We start from the raw sequence: 23172 nt of genomic DNA, 5'->3' as shown, positions 1-23172 counted from the left end.
TGAGGTGTGGTCCCACTCCTGAACATTAGATAACACACATATATATAATATGTACAACCATGACCTTTAAACAGTTCCTGAAATCCCAGTTGAAAACAGTGCAGTGGAGGCCAGATATTGTGAAAGCTGCACGTTCACAGATTACAGATCAGATTACCTTTATCTTTACTGTCTTTGCTGCTGTAAAACTGTAAATGTAGAAGTCTTATCTTATTCTGAAAATACCACGCTACAGATTTCTAGATTTTACTTGCGTATAAAAATGTTGTGGTTTTAAATGTGTCATCACCAGCTGCTGCTTCCTGGAACTAAAACAGTGCTAAAACACAACTGTCCTGCTGACTGTTTTATTTATAATTATTATTTTTTTAATTATTAAATTATTTATAATTAAATATTAATATTTATAAATATTGAGCATGTGTCTGCCTGTTAGCATGTCAGCAACAGGCGGACATCGAGAGTGAGTGACGTGCTTTAGAGCATCTTCACTGCAGACCCTTGTTTTTGAGAGGGGTACTGAGACTTTTTAGGTCTGGTATCGTTCAGTCTGTCTGGTGCTTAACCGCGAGCTCTGCTGGATCCTGCGTGTTAAACTGAACTACAGTTTGCGACTCACAGATGGAAATGTACACCATGCTTTCTCAATCTCTAATGTCATCTACCGGAGCTCTATATAATACATTTGTTACGTATTAATTAATGTGTTTAGGACTGCCCCAAAATAATGGGAATATCCGGTCTGACATAACGAGGGCATAACAAGACGAGAGGCGAAGAACCTGAGCAACTAATCACAACAAAGAGATGATTATATGCATTCTGGGTTACTCATTCATGGCCTCTTGTCGTCGTAATGGAGAACTTTAATCCCTGACACAAGGTCTATTGTAGCTGCCCGTGTGATGTTGTGTGATATCTGAGGTGGTGCTTCCTGCCACTGCAGAGCGGTGTCTAAAAAACTCCACTCATGTTATGAACATATGCTGTGTTTCCATCATGGTATGGTTCGCTTTCTCCGTCACAGGTTCCAGAGACAAACAACCATTCACTCTCACACCGACGGTCAATTTAGAGAGTCAAATTCACCTAATCCCTTTACTGCATGTTGTTTGTACTGTGGGAGGAAACACACACACACACGGGGAGAACATGCAAACTCCATGCAGAGAGGCCCTTGTTCTGACCGGCTCTCCTATCATTTACTAAAATGTTCAGTTGGATTTGTCTTCCTCACAGAAGGACAAACTTACAGACAAAAACATAACCTCCTTGGTAACAAATGGCAAGATTTAAAAGTATTTCATTATAGATGCCGGGGCCTCTGCCTTTTTCAAAGCTGCAAACGAATACTCATCATAGTAAAACTAAGGAGCGAGCCATTTGACTCCTATTATGTTCCTCAAAGTCATGCTGTGAGGGACAATACCTGATTTAACTATTTAGCAGCCAAACAGACAGAAAGCGGATGCTTTTGCAGCCACCACCTGTTACTTCTGCAGCGCTGCAGGACATCCTCGTGTCACATTACCTTTCCATTCACAGTGAGCGAGTCTCATTTCAGCCAGGGTGACCACCGGCCCATCAACTCTGTCTATGGGTGTTTACAGTATAGTAAAGTACTGATAGGCATTTATATGATGAATAGAATAGAAACATCAGCGATTTAAAGTGGTCTCTTGCCATAGAAGGAGGAGTGGAGGAGTGTTCTTCTCTTTGTTAAAAATCTGCAGTTTCATTCCCACACACTGAGGTCAACATGGCGACGAATTCTCACCTTACAGTAAAAGTAGTGTCCACCATCAAACACCGTCACAACATGGACAGTGTAATTGGTCATTGGAACGACTGAAAAAGAAGACTCCCAATTGAGTAAACACTGGCTCGGTCTATACCATAATATCCTGCCAGAACAGGTTTTCATGACATCCTTTAATTTTGTAAAAATGTATATATTAATCAGAATAAAAAATATGGGCTATTCATGGAAGAGGATTAGGGCCACGTGTGACTTTTTTGGAAGCAAAAAGAAATAAAATGAAGCCAGAATTCTGAGATTAAAGTCAGAATTGAACTTTGATGTCAGAATTCAGAATAATTAAACTTTATTTTTATTTTTTTTCATATTAATAATCACATGTGGCCCTAATCCCCTTCCTAATAAACTGTCAAATGCAGATTTAAAATACTTTCAAATCTTTGTCTATTCACATAATAAACACCAAGTCTCCCTTAAACGATCATATTTGCTTGATCACAGACGCTTTTCCATCAGTTTCTCCTCCAAACATGTCAGCAGGAATGGATCCACTTTAGGGTCAAATTTGTTAGCAAACCAGTGGCCATAGTTCAGGAGCCAGCGCAGTTCGGCAGCTCCGTAAATGCAAACACTCCTCACGTGTGTGCCCGTGCAGGCGGGGTAAAGTTTTCCTTCTAAGTAGTTCCACTTTACGAGTCGCGTCTTACTCCTCAGATCGGTAATATCTGCTTCTGACCTGGGAATATGTCCTGGAACTCCAGGCAGCCTGGAGAGTGTGGCCCAGAAGTGTTCGTCTGGTGAGTACGTGTCAGCAGACCATGACAGGAAGTCCTTCGCTACCTGGCTGCTGCTGATGTGATTCACAAAATCCCACGACAGGACGAAAAATGCGCTGCCAACGAACATCTGGATCCCATGAGGAGGAGCGTCTTTGGCCGCCGTGGTTTTCACGGGCATGCGATGATACTCGTAGGGCACTTTCTTAAGCTCGTGCTGGAAGTGGAAACGCTGCTTCTTGAATTCACTGGGGCGACTGGTCTCCAGCATGTTACTGCCATTCAGTTGCTTCAGTTCAAGCACCAGCTCATAGTTTGACTTCAGAGGAAAGTCCTGGCCACACAGGTTGATGGCATACTTCCACTTGACCTCAGACCTCATCAGGTCAGAGAGGCAGTTGAGGTCGGCATACAGCCTGGTGATGTGGGCGTATTCCACAGACTCCAGTCTGGAGGCGATGAAAACATTTGGAATGCACCGAGCCAGGTTTTGAACGGCCTTTATGAACACTGGGGAGGACTTCTGATCATAGTGAATGCAGTAGATGTTATGAGGTGCGTAGATGGCATGAAGAACACGCTCCACCATGGGTGCATTTTTATGCACCACCAGAGAATAAGCCAGCGGGAAGCTCCGCTCCGCCTCCGACACAGGAACTTGATTGTAAGCCCTTGCTCTGATGAATGTTTGACAGTCTGAAGTTAGACTCAGTGTGCTCTCATCATCCACGTCCACGGCCACTTTCCTTCTAATCTCAAGAGTTTTGCCTATTTCCATGGGGTCGAGCTCGTAAATGGCTGTGCAGTTGATGTTATACTTGTGGTTGAGAATTCCGTAGACGCTGGCTGGGATTCCATAAGGATCAATGTAGACACTGTCCCTCGGCGTCACTTTAATGTAGACCAGCAGACAGACCGCCAGCACAAACAGAGAAAACAGGAGACACCTGTGTTTCACGTTTTGAAGGCACCGGACACATCGTATTTTCATTCTGGGAGCAAAGAGCAAAAAAAAGAATAAACAAGACATGAATTTGTATTCTCATTTTATTTAAGTAACTTATGAAGGTTAATGTTATAGCAAATTCAATCACTGGTGTAAGAGGTCAGTGACCTCTATGGTGTCTAATTTTGATCTGAAGGTTACATAGGAGTGAGGTGAGCATGACACTTTTTACACACTCAAAAATTTGGACGACATACTATACTATGACTTTTTTGACAGATTTTGGACGACATACTATACTATGACTTCTTTGACCGATTTTGGACGACATACTATACTATGACTTTTTTGACAGATTTTGGACGACATACTATACTATGACTTCTTTGACCGATTTTGGACGACATACTATACTATGACTTTTTTGACTAATTTTGGACGACATACTATACTATGACTTTTCTGACAGATTTTGGACGACATACTGTACTATGACTTTTTTGGGTGATTTTGGACGACATACTATACTATGACTTTTTTGGGTGATTTTGGACAACATACTATACTATGACGTTTTTCACTGTTTTTGGACAACATACAAAACTATGACTTTTTTGACCAATTTTAGATGACATACTATACTATGACGTTTTTTGACCGATTTTGGACGGCATACTATACTATGACTTTTTTGACCGATTTTGGATGACATACTATACTATGACGTTTGGGACCAATTTCGGACGACATACTATACTATGACGTTTTTGACCGATTTTGGACGACATACTATACTATGCCGTTTTGGACCTATTTTGGACGACATACTGTACTATGACTTTTTTGACCGATTTTGGACGACATACTATACTATGACTTTTTTGACCGATTTTGGACGACATACTATACTATGATGTTTTTAACAGATTTTGAACGACATACTATACTATGACTTTTTTGACAGATTTTGGACGACATACTATACTATGACTTTTTTGACTGATTTTGGACGACATACTATACTATGACGTTTTTGACTGATTTTGGACGACATACTATACTATGACTTTTTTGACCGATTTTGGACGACATACTATACTATGACGTTTTTGACCGATTTTGGACGTCAACTATACTATGCCGTTTTGGACCTATTTTGGACGACATACTGTACTATGACTTTTTTGACCGATTTTGGACGACATACTATACTATGACTTTTTTGACCGATTTTGGACGACATACTATACTATGATGTTTTTAACAGATTTTGAACGACATACTATACTATGACTTTTTTGACAGATTTTGGACGACATACTATACTATGACTTTTTTGACAGATTTTGAACGACATACTATACTATGACTTTTTTGACAAATTTTGGATGACATACTATACTATGACTTTTTTGACAGATTTTGGACGACATACTATACTATGACTTCTTTGACCGATTTTGGATGACATACTATACTATGACTTTTTGACTAATTTTGGACGACATACTATACTATGACTTTTTTGACAGATTTTGGTCGACATACTATACTATGACTTTTTTGACTAATTTTGGACGACATACTATACTATGACTTTTTTGACAGATTTTGGACGACATACTATACTATGACTTTTTTGACAGATTTTGGACGACATACTATACTATTACTTTTTTGACAGATTTTGAACGACATACTATACTATGACTTTTTTGACAGATTTTGGACGACATACTATAGTATTACTTTTTTGACAGATTTTGAACGACATACTATACTATGACTTTTTTGGGTGATTTTGGACGACATACTATACTATGACTTTTTTGAGTGATTTTGGACGACATACTATACTATGACTTTTTTGACAGATTTTGGACGACATACTATACTATGACTTCTTTGACCGATTTTGGATGACATACTATACTATGACTTTTTGACTAATTTTGGACGACATACTATACTATGACTTTTTTGACAGATTTTGGTCGACATACTATACTATGACTTTTTTGACTAATTTTGGACGACATACTATACTATGACTTTTTTGACAGATTTTGGACGACATACTATACTATGACTTTTTTTTGACAGATTTTGGACGACATACTATACTATGACTTTTTTGACAGATTTTGAACGACATACTATACTATGACTTTTTTGACAGATTTTGGACGACATACTATAGTATTACTTTTTTGACAGATTTTGAACGACATACTATACTATGACTTTTTTGGGTGATTTTGGACGACATACTATACTATGACTTTTTTGAGTGATTTTGGACGACTTACTATACTATGACTTTTCTGACAGATTTTGGACGACATACTATACTATGACTTTTTTGACAGATTTTGGTCGACATACTATACTATGACTTTTTTGACTAATTTTGGACGACATACTATACTATGACGTTTTTGACTAATTTTGGACGACATACTATACTATGACGTTTTTTGACCGATTTTGGACGGCATACTATACTATGACTTTTTTGACCGATTTTGGATGACATACTATACTATGACGTTTGGGACCAATTTCGGACGACAAACTATACTATGACGTTTTTGACCGATTTTGGACGACATACTATACTATGCCGTTTTGGACCTATTTTGGACGACATACTGTACTATGACTTTTTTGACCGATTTTGGACGACATACTATACTATGACTTTTTTGACCGATTTTGGACGACATACTATACTATGATGTTTTTAACAGATTTTGAACGACATACTATGCTATGACTTTTTTGACAGATTTTGAACGACATACTATACTATGACTTTTTTGACAGATTTTGGACGACATACTATACTATGACTTCTTTGACCGATTTTGGATGACATACTATACTATGACTTTTTTGACAGATTTTGGACGACATACTATAGTATGACTTTTTTGACCGATTTTGGACGACATACTATATACTATGACTTTTTTGACAGATTTTGGACGACATACTATACTATGACTTTTTTGACAGATTTTGAACGACATACTATACTATGACTTTTTTGACAGATTTTGGACGACATACTATAGTATTACTTTTCTGACAGATTTTGGACGACATACTATACTATGACTTTTTTGACTAATTTTGGACGACATACTATACTATGACTTTTTTGACAGATTTTGAACGACATACTATACTATGACTTTTTTGACAAATTTTGGATGACATACTATACTATGACTTTTTTGACAGATTTTGGACGACATACTATACTATGACTTCTTTGACCGATTTTGGATGACATACTATACTATGACTTTTTGAATAATTTTGGACGACATACTATACTATGACTTTTTTGACAGATTTTGGTCGACATACTATACTATGACTTTTTTGACTAATTTTGGACGACATACTATACTATGACTTTTTTGACAGATTTTGGACGACATACTATACTATGACTTTTTTGACAGATTTTGGACGACATACTATACTATTACTTTTTTGACAGATTTTGAACGACATACTATACTATGACTTTTTTGACAGATTTTGGACGACATACTATAGTATTACTTTTTTGACAGATTTTGAACGACATACTATACTATGACTTTTTTGGGTGATTTTGGACGACATACTATACTATGACTTTTTTGAGTGATTTTGGACGACATACTATACTATGACTTTTTTGACAGATTTTGGACGACATACTATACTATGACTTTTTTGACAGATTTTGAACGACATACTATACTATGACTTTTTTGACAGATTTTGGACGACATACTATAGTATTACTTTTCTGACAGATTTTGGACGACATACTATACTATGACTTTTTTGACTAATTTTGGACGACATACTATACTATGACTTTTTTGACAGATTTTGAACGACATACTATACTATGACTTTTTTGACAAATTTTGGATGACATACTATACTATGACTTTTTTGACAGATTTTGGACGACATACTATACTATGACTTTTTTGACCGATTTTGGACGACATACTATACTATGATGTTTTTAACAGATTTTGGACGACATGCTATACTATGACTTTTTTGACAGATTTTGGACGACATACTATACTATGACTTTTTTGACTAATTTTGGACGACATACTATACTATGACTTTTTTGACAGATTTTGGACGACATACTATACTATGACTTTTTTGACAGATTTTGGACGACATACTATACTATTACTTTTTTGACAGATTTTGAACGACATACTATACTATGACTTTTTTGACAGATTTTGGACGACATACTATAGTATTACTTTTTTGACAGATTTTGAACGACATACTATACTATGACTTTTTTGGGTGATTTTGGACGACATACTATACTATGACTTTTTTGACTAATTTTGGACGACATACTATACTATGACTTTTTTGACAGATTTTGGACGACATACTATACTATGACTTCTTTGACCGATTTTGGATGACATACTATACTATGCCTTTTTTGACAGATTTTGGACGACATACTATACTATGACTTTTTTGACAGATTTTGGACGGCATACTATACTATTACTTTTTTGACAGATTTTGAACGACATACTATACTATGACTTTTTTGACAGATTTTGGACGACATACTATAGTATTACTTTTTTGACAGATTTTGAACGACATACTATACTATGACTTTTTTGACTAATTTTGGACGACATACTATACTATGACTTTTTTGACAGATTTTGAACGACATACTATACTATGACTTTTTTGACAAATTTTGGATGACATACTATACTATGACTTTTTTGACAGATTTTGGACGACATACTATACTATGACTTCTTTGACCGATTTTGGATGACATACTATACTATGACTTTTTGACTAATTTTGGACGACATGCTATACTATGACTTTTTTGACAGATTTTGGACGACATACTATACTATGACTTTTTTGACTAATTTTGGACGACATACTATACTATGACTTTTTTGACAGATTTTGGACGACATACTATACTATGACTTTTTTGACAGATTTTGGACGACATACTATACTATTACTTTTTTGACAGATTTTGAACGACATACTATACTATGACTTTTTTGACAGATTTTGGACGACATACTATAGTATTACTTTTTTGACAGATTTTGAACGACATACTATACTATGACTTTTTTGGGTGATTTTGGACGACATACTATACTATGACTTTTTTGACTAATTTTGGACGACATACTATACTATGACTTTTTTGACAGATTTTGGACGACATACTATACTATGACTTCTTTGACCGATTTTGGATGACATACTATACTATGCCTTTTTTGACAGATTTTGGACGACATACTATACTATGACTTTTTTGACAGATTTTGGACGGCATACTATACTATTACTTTTTTGACAGATTTTGAACGACATACTATACTATGACTTTTTTGACAGATTTTGGACGACATACTATAGTATTACTTTTTTGACAGATTTTGAACGACATACTATACTATGACTTTTTTGACAGATTTTGAACGACATACTATACTATGACTTTTTTGGGTGATTTTGGACGACATACTATACTATGACTTTTTTGAGTGATTTTGGACGACTTACTATACTATGACTTTTCTGACAGATTTTGGACGACATACTATACTATGACTTTTTTGACTAATTTTGGACGACATACTATAATATGACTTTTTTGACAGATTTTGAACGACATACTATACTATGACTTTTTTGACAAATTTTGGACGACATACTATACTATGACTTTTTTGACAGATTTTGGACGACATACTATACTATGACTTTTTTGGGTGATTTTGGACGACATACTATACTATGACTTTTTTGACAGATTTTGAACGACATACTATACTATGACTTTTTTGACAGATTTTGAACGTCATACTATACTATGACTTTTTTGACTAATTTTGGACGACATACTATACTATGACTTTTTTGACAGATTTTGGACGACATACTATACTATGACTTTTTTGACAGATTTTGAACGACATACTATACTATGACTTTTTTGACAGATTTTGAACGACATACTATACTATGACTTTTTTGACTAAATTTGGACAACATACTATACTATGACGTTTTTGACCGATTTTGGACGACATACTATCCTATGACTTTTTGGACCTATTTTGGACGACATACTATACTATGACTTTTTTGACAGATTTTGGACGACATACTATAATATGACTTTTTTGGGTGATTTTGGACAACATACTATACTATGACGTTTTGGACAGATTTTGGACGACATACTGTACTATGAATTTTTTGAGTGATTTTGGACGACATACTATACTATGACTTTTTTGGGTGATTTTGGACAACATACTATACTATGACGTTTTTGACCGATTTTGGACGGCAAACTATACTATGACTTTTTTGACCGATTTTGGACGACATACTATACTATGACGTTTTTGACCGATTTTGGACGGCATACTATACTATGACTTTTTTGACCGATTTTGGACGACATACTATATATGACGTTTGTGACCAATTTCGGACGACATACTATACTATGACGTTTTTGACCGATTTTGGACGACATACTATACTATGCCGTTTTGGACCTATTTTGGACAACATACTGTACTATGACTTTTTTGACCGATTTGGACGACATACTATACTATGACTTTTTTGACCTTTTTTTGGACGACATACTATACTATGACGTTTTTGACAGATTTTGAACGACAAACTATGCTATGACTTTTTTGACAGATTTTGGACGACATACTATACTATGACTTTTTTGACAGATTTTGGACGACATACTATACTATGACTTTTTTGACAGATCTTGGACGACATACTATACTATGACTTTTTTGACAGATTTTGGACGACATACTATACTATGACTTTTTTGAGTGATTTTGGACGACATACTATACGATGACTTTTTTGACTGATTTCGGACGACATACTATACTATGACTTTTTTGACTAATTTTGGACGACATACTATACTATGACTTTTTTGACAGATTTTGAACGACATACTATACTATGACTTTTTTGGGTGATTTTGGACGACATACTATACTATGACTTTTTTGACAGATTTTGGACGACATACTATACTATGACTTTTTTGACAGATTTTGAACGACATACTATACTATGACTTTTTTGACAGATTTTGGACGACATACTATACTATGACTTTTCGGACAAATTTTGGACGACATACTATACTATGACTTTTTTTGAGTGATTTTGAACGACATACTATACTATGACTTTTTTGACAGATTTTGGACGACATACTATACTATGACTTTTTTGACAGATTTTGAACGACATACTATACTATGACTTTTTTGACAGATTTTGGACGACATACTATACTATGACTTTTCTGACAAATTTTGGACGACATACTATACTATGACTTTTTTGGGTGATTTTGGACGACATACTATACTATGACTTTTTTGACAGATTTTGGACGACATACTATACTATGACTTTTTTGACAGATTTTGAACGACATACTATACTATGACTTTTTTGACAGATTTTGGACGACATACTATACTATGACTTTTCTGACAAATTTTGGACGACATACTATACTATGACTTTTTTTGAGTGATTTTGAACGACATACTATACTATGACGTTTTTGACCGATTTTGGACGACATACTATACTATGACGTTTTGGACCGATTTTGGACGACATACTATACTATGACTTTTTTGACTGATTTCGGACGACATACTATACTATGACTTTTTTGACAGATTTTGGACGACATACTATACTATGACTTTTTTGACTGATTTTGGACGACATACTATAGTATGACTTTTTTGACAGATTTTGGACGACATACTATACTATGACTTTTTTGACAGATTTTGGACGACATACTATACTATGACTTTTTGACAGATTTTGGACGACATACTATACTATGACGTTTTGGACCGATTTTGGACGACATACTATACTATGACTTTTTTGACAGATTTTGGACGACATACTATACTATGACTTTTTGACAGATTTTGGACGACATACTATACTATGACGTTTTGGACCGATTTTGGACGACATACTATACTATGACTTTTTTGACAGATTTTGGACGACATACTATACTATGACTTTTTTGACAGATTTTGGACGACATACTATACTATGACTTTTTTGGGTGATTTTGGACGACATACTATACTATGACTTTTTTGACAGATTTTGAACGACATACTATACTATGACTTTTTTGACAGATTTTGAACGTCATACTATACTATGACTTTTTTGACTAATTTTGGACGACATACTATACTATGACTTTTTTGACAGATTTTGGACGACATACTATACTATGACTTTTTTGACAGATTTTGAACGACATACTATACTATGACTTTTTTGACAGATTTTGAACGACATACTATACTATGACTTTTTTGACTAAATTTGGACAACATACTATACTATGACGTTTTTGACCGATTTTGGACGACATACTATCCTATGACTTTTTGGACCTATTTTGGACGACATACTATACTATGACTTTTTTGACAGATTTTGGACGACATACTATAATATGACTTTTTTGGGTGATTTTGGACAACATACTATACTATGACGTTTTGGACAGATTTTGGACGACATACTGTACTATGAATTTTTTGAGTGATTTTGGACGACATACTATACTATGACTTTTTTGGGTGATTTTGGACAACATACTATACTATGACGTTTTTGACCGATTTTGGACGGCAAACTATACTATGACTTTTTTGACCGATTTTGGACGACATACTATACTATGACGTTTTTGACCGATTTTGGACGGCATACTATACTATGACTTTTTTGACCGATTTTGGACGACATACTATATATGACGTTTGTGACCAATTTCGGACGACATACTATACTATGACGTTTTTGACCGATTTTGGACGACATACTATACTATGCCGTTTTGGACCTATTTTGGACAACATACTGTACTATGACTTTTTTGACCGATTTGGACGACATACTATACTATGACGTTTTTGACAGATTTTGAACGACAAACTATGCTATGACTTTTTTGACAGATTTTGGACGACATACTATACTATGACTTTTTTGACAGATTTTGGACGACATACTATACTATGACTTTTTTGACAGATCTTGGACGACATACTATACTATGACTTTTTTGACAGATTTTGGACGACATACTATACTATGACTTTTTTGAGTGATTTTGGACGACATACTATACGATGACTTTTTTGACTGATTTCGGACGACATACTATACTATGACTTTTTTGACTAATTTTGGACGACATACTATACTATGACTTTTTTGACAGATTTTGAACGACATACTATACTATGACTTTTTTGGGTGATTTTGGACGACATACTATACTATGACTTTTTTGACAGATTTTGGACGACATACTATACTATGACTTTTTTGACAGATTTTGAACGACATACTATACTATGACTTTTTTGACAGATTTTGGACGACATACTATACTATGACTTTTCGGACAAATTTTGGACGACATACTATACTATGACTTTTTTTGAGTGATTTTGAACGACATACTATACTATGACTTTTTTGACAGATTTTGGACGACATACTATACTATGACTTTTTTGACAGATTTTGAACGACATACTATACTATGACTTTTTTGACAGATTTTGGACGACATACTATACTATGACTTTTCTGACAAATTTTGGACGACATACTATACTATGACTTTTTTGGGTGATTTTGGACGACATACTATACTATGACTTTTTTGACAGATTTTGGACGACATACTATACTATGACTTTTTTGACAGATTTTGAACGACATACTATACTATGACTTTTTTGACAGATTTTGGACGACATACTATACTATGACTTTTCTGACAAATTTTGGACGACATACTATACTATGACTTTTTTTGAGTGATTTTGAACGACATACTATACTATGACGTTTTTGACCGATTTTGGACGACATACTATACTATGACGTTTTGGACCGATTTTGGACGACATACTATACTATGACTTTTTTGACTGATTTCGGACGACATACTATACTATGACTTTTTTGACAGATTTTGGACGACATACTATACTATGACTTTTTTGACTGATTTTGGACGACATACTATAGTATGACTTTTTTGACAGATTTTGGACGACATACTATACTATGACTTTTTTGACAGATATTGGACGACATACTATAGAATGAGTTTTTTGACAGATTTTGGACGACATACTATACTATGACATTTTGGACTGATTTTGGACGACATACTATACTATGACGTTTTGGACCGATTTTGGACGACATACTATACTATGACTTTTTTGACAGATTTCGGACGACATACTATACTGTGACTTTTTTGACTGATTTTGGACGACATACTATAGTATGACTTTTTTGACAGATTTTGGACGACATACTATACTATGACTTTTTTGACAGATTTCGGACGACATACTATACTATGACTTTTTTGACTGATTTTGGACGACATACTATAGTATGACTTTTTTGACAGATTTTGGACGACATACTATACTATGACTTTTTTGACAGATTTTGGACGACATACTATACTATGACTTTTTTGACTGATTTTGGACGACATACTATAGTATGACTTTTTTGACAGATTTTGGACGGCATACTATACTATGACTTTTTTGAGTGATTTCGGACGACATACTATACTATGACGTTTTGGACAGATTTTGGACGACATACTATACTATGACTTTTTGACCGATTTTGGACGACATACTATACTATGACTTTTTTGACTGATTTTGGACGACATACTATACTATGACTTTTTTGACCGATTTTGGACGACATACTATACTATGACGTTTTGGACAGATTTTGGACGACATACTATAGAATGAGTTTTTTCACAGATTTTGGACGACATACTATAGAATGAGTTTTGGACCGATTTTGGACGACATACTATAGAATGAGTTTTTTGACAGATTTCGGACGACATACTATACTATGACTTTTTTGGGTGATTTTGGACGACATACTATACCACAACTTTTTTGGGTGATTTTGGACGACATACTATACGATGACTTTTTTGACAGATTTTGGACGACATACTATACTATGACTATCCAAAAAGTCATTCTATAGTATGTCGTCCAAAATCTGTCAAAAAAGTCATAGTATAGTATGTCGTTCAAAATCTGTCAAATAGTCATAGTATAGTATGTCGTTCAAAATCTGTCAAAAAAGTCATAGTATAGTATGTCGTCCAAAATAGGTCCAAAACGGCATAGTATAGTATGTCGTCCAAAATCGGTCAAAAACGTCACAGTATAGTATGTTGTCCAAAATTAATCAAAAAAGTCATAGTATAGTATGTCGTTCAAAATCTGTCAAAAAAGTCATAGTATAGTATGTTGTCCAAAATTAGTCAAAAAAGTCATAGTATAGTATGTTGTCCAAAATCACCCAAAAACGTCATAGTATAGTATGTCGTCTAAAATTGGTCCAAAAAGTCATAGTTTTGTATGTTGTCCAAAAACAGTGAAAAACGTCATAGTAAGTCATGTTATCCAAAATTAAACTCAGGAGACTCAGGATTGCAGAGTCTGTTTGTTCCAACTAGGGATTGAACCCGGATCTTCTACATTAAAGTCATGAGTGCTAACCACTACACCAATCTTGTTCTACTTGTATTGTCACATCTTCATCCTATAGTATATTTTCCAAAATCTGTCCAAAACGTCATAGTATATTATGTTTTCCAAAATCGGTCAAAAACGTCATAGTATAGTATGTCGTCCAAAATCTGTCAAAAACGTCATAGTATAGTATGTCGTCCAAAATCGGTCAAAAAAGTCATACTATAGTATGTCGTCCAAAATTGGTCAAAAACGTCATAGTATAGTATGTCGTCCAAAATCGGTCAAAAAAGACACAGTATATAGTATGTGATCCACAATCTGTCAAAAAAGTCATGGTATAGTATGTCGTCCAAAATCTGTCCAAAACGTCATAGTGTAGTACGTTTTCCAAAATCAGTCAAAAAAGTCATAGTATAGTATGTCGTCCAAAATCTGTCAAAAACGTCATAGTATAAAAATGTCGTCCAAAATCGGTCAAAAAAGTCATAGTATAGTATGTCGTCCAAAATCTGTCAAAAAAGTCATACTATAGTATGTCGTCCAAAATCGGTCAAAAAAGTCATAGTACAGTATGTCTTACAAAATAGGTCCAAAAAGTCATAGTATAGTATGCCGTCCAAAATCGGTCAACAACGTCATAGTAAAGTATGTCGTCTAAAATTGGTCAAAAAAGTCATAGTATAGTATGTCGTCCAAAATCTGTCAAAAAAGTCATAGTATAGTATGCCGTCCAAAATCGGTCAAAAACGTCATAGTATAGTATGTCGCCTAAAATTGGTCAAAAAAGTCATAGTTTTGTATGTTGTCCAAAAACAGTGAAAAACGTCACAGTATAGTATGTTGTCCAAAATCACCCAAAAAAGTCATAGTATAGAATGTCGTCCAAAATCTGTCAAAAAAGTCATAGTACAGTATGTCGTCCAAAATCTGTCAAAAAAGTCATAGTATAGTATGTCGTCCAAAATAGGTCCAAAAAGTCATAGTATAGTATGTCGTCCAAAATCGGTCAAAAACGTCATAGTATAGTATGTTGTCCAAAATTAGTCAAAAAAGTCATAGTATAGTATGTCGTTCAAAATCTGTCAAAAAAGTCATGGTAAAGTATGTCGTTCAAAATCTGTCAAAAAAGTCATAGTATAGTATGTCGTCCAAAATTAGTCAAAAAAGTCATAATATAGTATGTCGTCAAAAATCTGTCAGAAAAGTCATAGTATAGTATGTCGTTCAAAATCACTCAAAAAAAGTCATAGTATAGTATGTCGTCCAAAATTTGTCAGAAAAGTCATAGTATAGTATGTCGTCCAAAATCTGTCAAAAAAGTCATAGTATAGTATGTCGTTCAAAATCTGTCAAAAAAGTCATAGTAAAGTATGTCGTCCAAAATTAGTCAAAAAAGTCATAGCATAGTATGTCGTCCAAAATCTGTCAAAAAAGTCATAGTATAGTATGTCGTTCAAAATCGGTCAAAAAAGTCATAGTAAAGTATGTCGTCCAAAATTAGTCAAAAAAGTCATAGCATAGTATGTCGTTCAAAATCTGTCAAAAACGTCATAGTATAGTATGTCGTCCAAAATCTGTCATAAAAGTCATAGTATAGTATGTCGTCCAAAATTAGTCAAAAAAGTCATAGTATAGTATGTTGTCCAAAAACAGTGAAAAACGTCACAGTATAGTATGTTGTCCAAAATCACCCAAAAAAGTCATAGTATAGTATGTCGTCCAAAATTAGTCAAAAAAGTCATAGTATAGTATGTCGTTCAAAATCTGTCAAAAAAGTCATAGTAAAGTATGTCGTTCAAAATCTGTCAAAAAAGTCATAGTATAGTATGTCGTCCAAAATTAGTCAAAAAAGTCATAATATAGTATGTCGTCAAAAATCTGTCAGAAAAGTCATAGTATAGTATGTCGTCCAAAATCACTCAAAAAAAGTCATAGTATAGTATGTCGTCCAAAATCTGTCAAAAAAGTCATAGTATAGTATGTCGTCCAAAATCTGTCAAAAAAGTCATAGTATAGTATGTCGTCCAAAATCACCCAAAAAAGTCATAGTATAGTATGTCGTTCAAAATCTGTCAAAAAAGTCATAGTATAGTATGTCGTCCAAAATTAGTCAAAAAAGTCATAATATAGTATGTCGTCAAAAATCTGTCAGAAAAGTCATAGTATAGTATGTCGTCCAAAATCACTCAAAAAAAGTCATAGTATAGTATGTCGTCCAAAATCACCCAAAAAAGTCATAGTATAGTATGTCGTTCAAAATCTGTCAAAAAAGTCATAGTATAGTATGTCGTCCAAAATCTGTCAAAAAAGTCATAGTATAGTATGTCGTCCAAAATCGGTCAAAAAAGTCATAGTATAGTATGTCGTCCAAAATCTGTCAAAAAAGTCATAGTATAGTATGTCGTCCAAAATCGGTCAAAAAAGTCATAGTATAGTATGTCGTCCAAAATCTGTCAAAAAAGTCATAGTATAGTATGTCGTCCAAAATCAGTCCAAAATGTCATAGTATAGTATGTCGTCCAAAATCTGTCAAAAAACTCATTCTATAGTATGTCGTCCGAAATCAGTCAAAAAAGTCATAGTATAGTATGTCGTCCAAAATCTGTCAAAAAACTCATTCTATAATATGTCGTCCAAAATCTGTCAAAAAAGTCATAGTATAGTATGTCGTCCAAAATCGGTCCAAAACGTCATAGTATAGTATGTCGTCCAAAATCGGTCAAAAAAGTCATAGTATAGTATGTCGTCCAAAATCTGTCAAAAAAGTCATAGTATAGTATGTCGTCCAAAATCTGTCAAAAAAGTCATAGTATAGTATGTCGTCCAAAATCTGTCAAAAAAGTCATAGTATAGTATGTCTTCCGAAATCAGTCAAAAAAGTCATAGTATAGTATGTCGTCCAAAATCTGTCAAAAAAGTCATAGTATAGTATGTCGTCCAAAATCTGTCAAAAAACTCATAGTATAGTATGTCGTCCAAAATCGGTCCAAAACGTCATAGTATAGTATGTCGTCCAAAATCTGTCAAAAAAGTCATAGTATAGTATGTCGTCCAAAATCTGTCAAAAAAGTCATAGTATAGTATGTCGTCCAAAATCACCCAAAAAAGTCATAGTATAGTATGTCGTTCAAAATCTGTCAAAAAAGTCATAGTATAGTATGTCGTCCAAAATTAGTCAAAAAAGTCATAATATAGTATGTCGTCAAAAATCTGTCAGAAAAGTCATAGTATAGTATGTCGTCCAAAATCACTCAAAAAAAGTCATAGTATAGTATGTCGTCCAAAATCACCCAAAAAAGTCATAGTATAGTATGTCGTTCAAAATCTGTCAAAAAAGTCATAGTATAGTAGGTCGTCCAAAATCTGTCAAAAAAGTCATAGTATAGTATGTCGTCCAAAATCGGTCAAAAAAGTCATAGTATAGTATGTCGTCCAAAATCTGTCAAAAAAGTCATAGTATAGTATGTCGTCCAAAATCGGTCAAAAAAGTCATAGTATAGTATGTCGTCCAAAATCTGTCAAAAAAGTCATAGTATAGTATGTCGTCCAAAATCAGTCCAAAATGTCATAGTATAGTATGTCGTCCAAAATCTGTCAAAAAACTCATTCTATAGTATGTCGTCCGAAATCAGTCAAAAAAGTCATAGTATAGTATGTCGTCCAAAATCTGTCAAAAAACTCATTCTATAATATGTCGTCCAAAATCTGTCAAAAAAGTCATAGTATAGTATGTCGTCCAAAATCGGTCCAAAACGTCATAGTATAGTATGTCGTCCAAAATCGGTCAAAAAAAGTCATAGTATAGTATGTCGTCCAAAATCTGTCAAAAAAGTCATAGTATAGTATGTCGTCCAAAATCACCCAAAAAAGTCATAGTATAGTATGTCGTTCAAAATCTGTCAAAAAAGTCATAGTATAGTATGTCGTCCAAAATTAGTCAAAAAAAGTCATAATATAGTATGTCGTCAAAAATCTGTCAGAAAAGTCATAGTATAGTATGTCGTCCAAAATCACTCAAAAAAAAGTCATAGTATAGTATGTCGTCCAAAATCACCCAAAAAAAGTCATAGTATAGTATGTCGTTCAAAATCTGTCAAAAAAGTCATAGTATAGTAGGTCGTCCAAAATCTGTCAAAAAAGTCAATAGTATAGTATGTCGTCCAAAATCGGTCAAAAAAGTCATAGTATAGTATGTCGTCCAAAATCTGTCAAAAAAGTCATAGTATAGTATGTCGTCCAAAATCGGTCAAAAAAGTCATAGTATAGTATGTCGTCCAAAATCTGTCAAAAAAGTCATAGTATAGTATGTCGTCCAAAATCAGTCCAAAATGTCATAGTATAGTATGTCGTCCAAAATCTGTCAAAAAACTCATTCTATAGTATGTCGTCCGAAATCAGTCAAAAAAGTCATAGTATAGTATGTCGTCCAAAATCTGTCAAAAAACTCATTCTATAATATGTCGTCCAAAATCTGTCAAAAAAGTCATAGTATAGTATGTCGTCCAAAATCTGTCAAAAAACTCATAGTATAGTATGTCGTCCAAAATCGGTCCAAAACGTCATAGTATAGTATGTCGTCCAAAATCTGTCAAAAAAGTCATAGTATAGTATGTCGTCCAAAATCTGTCAAAAAAGTCATAGTATAGTATGTCGTCCAAAATCACCCAAAAAAGTCATAGTATAGTATGTCGTTCAAAATCTGTCAAAAAAGTCATAGTATAGTATGTCGTCCAAAATTAGTCAAAAAAGTCATAATATAGTATGTCGTCAAAAATCTGTCAGAAAAGTCATAGTATAGTATGTCGTCCAAAATCACTCAAAAAAAGTCATAGTATAGTATGTCGTCCAAAATCACCCAAAAAAGTCATAGTATAGTATGTCGTTCAAAATCTGTCAAAAAAGTCATAGTATAGTAGGTCGTCCAAAATCTGTCAAAAAAGTCATAGTATAGTATGTCGTCCAAAATCGGTCAAAAAACTCATTCTATAGTATGTCGTCCAAAATCTGTCAAAAAAGTCATAGTATAGTATGTCGTCCAAAATCTGTCAAAAAAGTCATAGTATTGTATGTCGTCCAAAATCTGTCAAAAAAGTCATAGTATTGTATGTCGTCCAAAATCTGTCAAAAAAGTCATAGTATAGTATGTCGTCCAAAATCAGTCAAAAAAGTCATAGTATAGTATGTCGTCCAAAATCTGTCAAAAAAGTCATAGTATAGTATGTCGTCCAAAATCTGTCAAAAAAGTCATAGTATAGTATGTCGTCCAAAATCAGTCAAAAAAGTCATAGTATAGTATGTCGTCCAAAATCAGTCAAAAAAGTCATAGTATAGTATGTCGTCCAAAATCTGTCAAAAAAGTCATAGTATAGTATGTCGTCCAAAATCTGTCAAAAAAGTCATAGTATTGTATGTCGTCCAAAATCTGTCAAAAAAGTCATAGTATAGTATGTCGTCCAAAATCAGTCAAAAAAGTCATAGTATAGTATGTCGTCCAAAATCTGTCAAAAAAGTCATAGTATAGTATGTCGTCCAAAATCTGTCAAAAAAGTCATAGTATAGTATGTCGTCCAAAATCAGTCAAAAAAGTCATAGTATAGTATGTCGTCCAAAATCTGTCAAAAAAGTCATAGTATAGTATGTCGTCCAAAATCTGTCAAAAAAGTCATAGTATAGTATGTCGTCCAAAATCAGTCAAAAAAGTCATAGTTTAGTATGCTGGAACTTAATCTAGTAAATTAAGACTTTATTCTCGTAAATTAAGACTTTATTCTCGTAAATTAAGACTTTATTCTCGTAAATTAAGACTTTATTCTCGTAAATTAAGACTTTATTCTTTTAAATTTATGACTTCATACTCAGGAGTTTTTTGTTGATCCTCTGCTGTCTCACACAGTGATTTTATGACTCCACAGTCTGAAATCATTTGTTTGGAGTTACCTTATTCACATGACAGCAGCAGAGCAGCAACACTTGTGTCCTCTTGGCCTAAAATACACTGAGTTTCTCTATGGACTTTGTTGGGGGAGAACAGCTGGTTTACAAACACCAGTTTCCAACTAGAAAAGGTTACGAGTGAGATAGAGCACAAACATACTCAGCTATGTTATCAGTGGGACTGTGGTTCACAGACACAGCTGCACACACTCAGCAGCACACTGTTGATAAGGTGGCAATAGTGTGAGTGTGTACAACCACACTTAAAAAAGTGAACTATCCCTTTCAGGGTGCATTGGTTGTGATGTCTGATGAGGAAATAAGAGTTTGAATGATTTGTTGAAGCTCTGTTTATTTGTGTGCAGTCAGAATGAACAGCTCCTCACAGGCGATCATGAAGGAAAGTTACTTAGTTTATTTTGCCAGTTGTCACATCATCAACTTAGCCTTGAGAAGTGAAGTGTGGGAATAAATCAGTTTGAAATATCGAATAAGTGTTGTTTTTCTATTTTTCTATTACAGAATTACACATTTGATATGTTTAACTCTCGCAACTGTGTTGAGTGTGAATGTGAAATGAGCAGTGGTGTTCCTGCTCTCATTACCTTGCTCTATGGAGTTATCTTTAAACGGTTCTTCTCCCAGCTCCACCAGAATCTTCATATAAGATAAGAAACAATATAATGACAGAAACATACGTATATGCTCAGTAAGTGTGCAGGGTCAAAGCAAAAGGACAAAAACAGAAAGCATACTCAAATGCAGTCAAACACAAGGAAACCTTCAGCTGTGACAAGAATCAAGCTCTGCCTTAAAGACTGGCTCTTTGTGTTACACTCTGCAGTCACCTCTGCTACAACCAGGCTATTCAGCAGACTAAGGAATAAGCAGCAACAGTAACATTACTCCTGTTTCTGACAGAAAACTCACCGCACTGGTCCGGAGCCCAGCGTCTGCTATGGGTGGAGTTCCATCGCAGAGTGGAGAGCAGGACAGAGAGGAGTATACCAGGGACAGAGGGCCAGCAGTCAGTCAGTCCACCCGCCCGCCCACTGCACTTACACTCACCAGGCCCTCACTAATGATTAAACCTGTTTAACCAATGAAGAGCAAAGACTTCTCATATTCTCATATTCTCATAAGCACAGCTGCACAGCAGTGAATACGTGTAACTCAGTCTTGAAGTCAAGAACCTAAAAGGGAAATTAGAGTAAAAGAACATTAAAGAAGCTGAAAAAAAACTGAAAACCTCAGAAAACTGCTCAAACCAATTTATCAATTGTCAAAACAGTTGACGATTGATTTTGTTAATGAATGAATAAATAAATTAATTAATTATCAAATAACTGGAGTCAAGTTTGTAAAAATATATATTTTACTTACTTTATTATTATTTTCATAGTTACAGTGTGTATGTATATAAATATCTATATTACATCTACTATATGTTCATTATTATTATTATTTGCTTCATCACCATACTGGAACTTTTCTTGTATTGACCCTCAGTGTTGTCACCAAATCCCCAATGGAAATGTTATTTAGTCCTTCCCCTCACCATCTCCTGTGTCTTTTAATGCACCACAATAGACTAATAATACTATTCAGAATTTATTTTTATTTTTTTCATAAATATACACACAGAGGGAAGGTCTCCCTCGGGACAGCATCATTGCCCCGGGGGAGCACTTTCTTTCTGGTGCCCACCTTTTAATGCACCTTAGCCCATCAAAAAAAAAAAAAAAAATCAAAATGGTTATCATAAAATATGATATAATCATGAGAATAATAACGATTAGTATTGTGATTGATATTTAATAAGGATAACAATAATAACTTAGACTAGGGGCAGAAATGGTGAAGAGAAGGTACAAAAGTCATTGGATTACTGGTTTACGTTCAGGGTGGGGATGAAAATGAGGCTCAATATAAAGAAAGTAAGTAGCATTTTGAACTTGTAACATGTTTGCTTAATTTCCCTCTTCCTCCCATGACCACAGAGTTGTTGACATGCTTAGCAAACTTCTC

The 23172-nt window shown here is 34.4% G+C and overlaps 1 protein-coding gene across 1 annotated transcript; it reads right to left on the bottom strand.

Moving 5' to 3' along the window:
• Window positions 1-1892: 1892 nt before the first annotated feature.
• On the bottom strand, window positions 1893-22159 carry gcnt4a (glucosaminyl (N-acetyl) transferase 4a). The gene is made up of 3 exons (XM_058635089.1): window positions 22075-22159; window positions 21750-21801; window positions 1893-3527 (listed from the first exon to the last, which is right to left on the bottom strand). The coding sequence occupies exon 3, from the start codon at window positions 3524-3526 to the stop codon at window positions 2255-2257; it is 1272 nt and encodes a 423-aa protein (XP_058491072.1). The 5' UTR covers window position 3527; window positions 21750-21801; window positions 22075-22159; the 3' UTR covers window positions 1893-2254.
• Between the last annotated feature and the right edge of the window lie 1013 nt (window positions 22160-23172).

Source organism: Solea solea, chromosome 8, assembly GCF_958295425.1.
Source record: "Solea solea chromosome 8, fSolSol10.1, whole genome shotgun sequence".
In the NCBI taxonomy this organism is placed as follows: domain Eukaryota; kingdom Metazoa; phylum Chordata; class Actinopteri; order Pleuronectiformes; family Soleidae; genus Solea; species Solea solea.
The sequence above is the reverse complement of the archived record's forward strand: the minus strand, read 5'-3'. Positions and strand labels throughout refer to the sequence as shown.